General features: G+C 36.9%; 1 protein-coding gene and 1 long non-coding RNA gene across 2 annotated transcripts in view; one reads left to right on the top strand and one right to left on the bottom strand.

Moving 5' to 3' along the window:
* Positions 1–721: 721 nt before the first annotated feature.
* LOC118525311 (uncharacterized) overlaps positions 722–6,000 on the bottom strand; it is a 161,923-nt gene continuing 156,644 nt past the window's right edge. Inside the window, exon 3 of the long non-coding RNA XR_013442686.1 lies at positions 722–761. This is a non-coding gene — a long non-coding RNA (uncharacterized LOC118525311). The remainder of the gene's footprint in view (positions 762–6,000) is intronic.
* On the top strand, positions 1,041–1,994 carry LOC118525308 (olfactory receptor 56A3). Its single transcript, XM_036075987.2, has one exon. The coding sequence runs from the start codon at positions 1,047–1,049 to the stop codon at positions 1,992–1,994; it is 948 nt and encodes a 315-aa protein (XP_035931880.1). The 5' UTR covers positions 1,041–1,046.

Here is a 6,000-nt window from a genome sequence, read left to right as displayed (position 1 = left end):
GAGTTTAATGAACATAGTGTGCAAGACAAGAGAAGGTCCCTTGGTCAACAACTCAAGACTGGATATTATTTTTCTGTGGGTTTTTATCTTCATGACTTCCAGCATGTGCAGCATCTCCCAGTCTTTGTGAGCCACTCCACAAAAGCAAAGCATAATCACTAGACAAGAGGACCTGGATCATTATATTGAAAACAGAAAGGGAAAGAGAAAGGGGATGAAAGGACTTTAAAGGTAGACTTCATCATTCTCACACTATTGCAATGAATATAATCAACATTCAACTTGTCAATGACATGTATGGCTCCCACATACCTATGTGCATTTGCACATTCTACTTATACGTTGTTACTTCCCTGAGTTAAGAATCCTACATATATGAAGATGTATTAGCAATTATTTGGCAGGATCCCTACCCACCAAATTAAAATGAATTTTTAGACAAAATGAAAATTAACTAATGTTAAAGCCAGGGTATAATATTTTTAATCTGTGATTAAAGCCAGCTATAGCTGAAAACTCAGAACACTGATGTCATGGAGAACTAGGAACATGTACCTGAGTTCCTACTTTGTGCCAGACTCTGCTACTTATTTCTGCATGTTATTATAGTTAAATTGTCATGTGTGAGTCTAGGTGGTCATTAAAGAACAAAATACAAAATTGAAGAAACAAATTTAGAAGTACAAATTTTGAAGTACAAATTTAGAGACTCACCTGTCACAAAGTAGTTTTCCAAGTAATTTTCTCCTTCTCTTTAGTTGCTGCAAAGACATAACAGTTCTCTTAAAAATAGAACTTGAACAAATCAAAAATGTATAAATGAACCATATTACCTCACTCCTCTATACTGCTTAGTGATAGTAATATCTGAGCAGGATGGCACAAAGCGTGAACAAAAGAATTCACATGGCTCTAGATGACCTGCTAGGACTCATGGGTTTCATCCAAGTGAAGCAAATTCTTCAAAATTCATGTGTCTTGAGTCAGTAGCTAATTTTTACCTTACTTTTACAGATCACTAAAACTATACAAATATATGACAAAAGATGACAGCACACCCAAATGGCAACATCTCCATTGAGGTTTCAGACTTCCTCTTGAATTGTTTTGTCAGGTCCTCCAGCTGGCAGCTTTCTTTCTCCCTGCCCCTCAGCCTCCTCTTCCTTCTGGCCATGGGGGCAAATGGTATTCTTCTGATCACCATCCGGATGGAGGCCTCTCTGCATGAGCCCATGTACTACCTGCTCAGCATCCTCTCCCTACTGGACATCGTGCTCTGCCTCACTGTCATTCCCAAGGTCCTAGCCATCTTTTGGTTTGACCTCAAGTCCATCAGCTTCTATGCCTGCTTCCTTCAGATGTACATCATGAATTGCTTCCTTGCCATGGAGTCCTGCACATTCATGGTCATGGCCTATGACCGCTATGTGGCCATCTGCCACCCACTGAGGTACCCATCCATCATCACTGACCAATTTGTAGCCAAGGCTGCCATTTTTATTTTGGCCAGGAATATTATTTCTACAGTGCCTATCCCCATTCTATCATCCCGACTCAATTACTGTGGGAGAAATGTCATTGAGAACTGCATCTGTGCCAATATGTATGTCTCCAGGCTCTCCTGTGATGATGTCACCATCAATCGCCTCTACCAGTTTGCTGGAGGCTGGACACTACTAGGATCTGATCTCATCCTCATCTTCCTCTCCTACAGCCTCATCCTTCGAGCTGTGCTGAGACTTAAGGCAGAGGGTGCTGTGGCCAAGGCCTTGAGCACATGTGGCTCCCACTTCATCCTTATCCTCTTCTTCAGCACTATCCTTCTGGTCTTTGTGCTCACTCATGTGGTGAAGAAGAAGGTTTCCCCTGATGTGCCAGTCTTGCTCAATGTTCTCCACCATGTCATCCCTGCAGCCCTCAACCCCATTGTTTATGGAGTGCGAACCCAGGAGATCAAGCAAGGAATCCAGAGATTACTGAATAGGGGGTGGTAGTGAGGACAACTGGATCTCTGCCTTCCTAATATAGGATGAGTTTTGAATCAACAATGGGTGAGTGGGCAGAAATTCATATCTATGAGTTACAATCTCAAAATGGGTAAATTGGATATTGTTTCTTCCTAAATAAACTTAAGTGTCATAATAATTTCCCTTTCATTTCTCCTTTAACAATATCTTTACCTCTTTTGCTTTTCCCGTACATATTCTCCTGTTTTGACAAAATACTGGGGTTCCTTCAGGCAGGTTCTAAAGTGAGAAATTTATGTTCCTAAATATATAGCTGCTAATATGTCATGAATTTATATTAGTGAATATACAAGTGTGGATACTTTGGCATAAAGTTGTGTAATATGTAATGCATTCTTATTCTTATTTCCATGGAAGGGAACACATTGGAGACAAAGAATAGGAGTGAAATTTCAGTCCTGAATGATGGAATGTTGCTACTGGTCTGTAACTGGGTCTGCAATTGGGTGGACATTAGGAAATGGGCATGAGAAGAGGAGAGGATTTTTGCATAGATTTCTCATTTGTGCAACAATTAGCAATGAGTTTGACTAGATTCAAGAGACTCCTAAGTTCTCACCAATGGGTTTGTGCTTTGCACATTTATCTTTGGATCCAGGCTTCCATAGTTTATGGTATGCACACATAGCTCTGCTAATGAGTTAAAGATTGTTTATGGATTGTAATATATGATTCAGTAATAATAATTAAAATATGGAAAACATAATCCCTGAACATTGTTTTCATATTAATTGGACCATTTTTAAGCACACTTTGTGCCCTAGGAATTCTGTTAGCTATTAAGACAAAAAAAAAATAGAATATTGTTGCTGTTAGGAACCCAAAGTTTGATTGGGGGGAATACAAATATGAGAGTGAGAAATGGAATAAGGTACTTATAGGGAGTAGGGTACCTGGCAATATAAGAAACCACTAGATACAGAGTTAAAGGTCTGAACTGTAAGCCTTGCACAACTACCACAAAAAAGGTGGGTTCTAGGGAACAAATGAGGTGTTCTCATTGTGTGTCATATTACTCATCTACTACACCTCAGAACAGTGAATAACTTGTTTTAGAAGATTCTTTCTAAATATAAGGTTTTGTGCTTCAATAACAACTTATAAGTGTGTTTCCTTGTTTGACCATGGAAGGAAAATCTCTCAACAGTCCAATACTAATAGTCTCACCAAAATCTAGGTCTTACACCCTTCACTGATTCATCCTTGAACTAATTAAGTTTTCATTCAGCAAACCTCTGTCTCACAGTGAAGAACAATAACTTGCTATTTCATTCCTCTGCTCCTGGATATCACTGTGAGCTACATTTGAGTAATAAACATATACTCATATAATTAAGAAGCAATAGCTAAAAGCACATAATCAGCATTTGAACTGGGAATACTATATTTCTCAAAAGTAAAAACAGAATGTCCAGATCCAATTAGGTTCATACCATAGATGCCCTTTTTCTTTGGCACCTCAGAAAGAATTCCCCAAAATCTCATTCTCTCACACATTTCAACATAAGAAAAAATGACTTGGTTTAAAGTGTGCATAATACCAACAGGAAGGTCTTATAAATATGAAGATATAATATGCTAAGGTAAATTTAAGCTACAATCTCTTAGGGAATATTAAAAGTCTACCAGTTTTAACACTATCATATATTAACATCTACTCATCAAAAGGGACCAAAAACCTTCAGGACTAATCTCTACCATGGTCACACTGTACAACAAACCCAGATCTCCCCAGTTAGCTGTTAGGAAACTTGAACACAGAATGCACAAAAGGCTACATCAGGGGATTTAAAGCATGTACCACCCAAGACTCAGAAAATTTGACATAAGCCTTGTCTTCCAAAATAGACTGGTAAGATCTTTATATTTAAAACATATATTTTTTGAAAGCTTTGCAGTGTTGTGTTTATATGCAACTTTTACACATTTATGGCTCCCATCAAAACAGTATTAACACAAAAAAGCGGTATTGACAGGTTCATTTCCTAAACAAGGTGAACAGATTAATGACGGCTTTATCCCAATAACTGATACTAATAAGGATCTCCTCTAGAACAGTGCTGTCCAATGTGAGCCACACACTTAATTTTAAATGTTTTAATAGCCACCTTAAAATATAAAAAGTTAAATTGATCCTAATGATATATTTTACTAAATCCAATATATCTAAAACATTATAATTTCAACACATAATAAATATAAGAAAATGTACTAATAACATATTTTACATTCTTTCTGTGTACTAGGTCTTCAAAATCCAGTGTATGTTTTACATTTACAATATATTTCACTCAGGATGATCACATTTCAGGTGCCTAATAGCCACATGTAGCTAATAGGTGCTGTATGGATCAGATCGGCACTAGATATATGGCTTCAAAGGTAAATGAAAAATGGGTAGGAGAGCAATTGAATTGAGGAAAAATGTATCCTTCTTGGAAAAGAGCTAAAGCCAAATTCTTTCTTCATGGCTGTGATTTTTCTCTTTCTTATGTTCTTCCACATGCGAGAAAAGGAAGACAGTGTTTTAGAGGATGAATAATAATGTCTTTGTCCTAACATGCTACATTACATGAGTGCTTATGTCCTAGACACCAATGTGAGAAGAGTAAAATAAGAGAAGTTTCATTTTTTGGCTTCTTACAACACAGAGCCCTCAAATCCTGCAGTGACAGATTTGAAATAGAGCCATGTATAAACCTTGGAAGTCACAGAACCTAAGGAAAAATGTAAATAGAGACTTTACTCATGATAAGGCAGAAATATTAGTGCTAGGGGTTAGTGTCAAAGGTTTCTCAAAAGGTAGATGATAATAATTATACTTTGTAATTCTTTAAACTATTCTTAACACTATTTACATGTACATATGAATATTTATTTTGTGCTCTATTATTTTAATAAAATATATTTTAGATGGAATGTTTAATAGTGAAGGTGTTATAATTATTCAGTAAAACATATGAGTAGGAAATCAGTCTCTTCAAACCAAATAGTCATATCTAGGAAATGTTAAAGCTCAGACTTTCTTGGGAAGACTTTTCTGTTTACTCACACATTACCCATAATTGGACCCTTCCTTCAATGACCTGGTAAAGTGAGACAGATATCTGAGGGCAGACCCAACTGACACTGGATACTGGGCCAAGAGAACAATGCAGAGCACATACAGAGAATGGTCATGACACTTCAGGCTTACAGTTAACAACATATTATCTGCAAAATATGCATTCACACCTAATATAGACAAATCCTTGTTATGGTGCTACGGTTGCAGTAGTGAGCAAGATAGGCAAGGTCCATGTTTATAACAGCAAAGGGTCTGTGCCTGGGTGAGACAGAGATCCAAGAAGGACATAGCCAAAGAGAACCTCAGGTAGAGTTCTGAGAAGGTGGCCACTCGGCAGAAAGTCAGGACCCAAATCTAGAATAGGATTTGAAGGTCTAGACAGAATATTGTAATAAGAACTTCAGTTTGAGCCAAAGAAGTAACACAATTGTATTAACTGAAGATATTGGGTCTGAAAAACAGAAGGTCCTTCATTAAAAACAGGCACAATCCAGAGAAAATGTATCACAGTGTAGTCTAATAGAAATGATAACTCAATACTAAGACTTCTGCATTCCAAAATATTAATCAAATAATTACTTTATTATTCCAGCATGCCTAGATTAGGTGTCACCTGGGGAAAAGCTGAAACAATTCACAGAAGTTCAGATCTTGCTGCATCTAGGTTCCTAGGAAAAGAGTAGCAATCTAATTCCAGGACTCAGGACACACTGTCCTTTGTCAGAGAGAGTTTTCAAACTTTCTGGTTATTAATGAAATATTTGTTTACATTTTCTTTTACATTTTACATCTTTTTACATTTTTTTTCTATGTAATTGTAAGTCTTGCTTGAATGTTCTGTGCTTTATTTTGTATATATGAAGGTGAGCTTACTGGCAATGCTCTATGATTTTAGTGAATGTTTTA

The sequence above is a fragment of the Halichoerus grypus genome, chromosome 11, assembly GCF_964656455.1.
Source record: "Halichoerus grypus chromosome 11, mHalGry1.hap1.1, whole genome shotgun sequence".
NCBI lineage: Eukaryota > Metazoa > Chordata > Mammalia > Carnivora > Phocidae > Halichoerus > Halichoerus grypus.
This window is presented reverse-complemented; position numbering and strand designations above follow the sequence as displayed.

Coding starts and splice junctions, on each gene's coding strand:
- LOC118525308 (XM_036075987.2), top strand. CDS start 1,047: ATGACAGCACACCCAAATGGCAACATCTCCATTGAGGTTTCAGACTTC.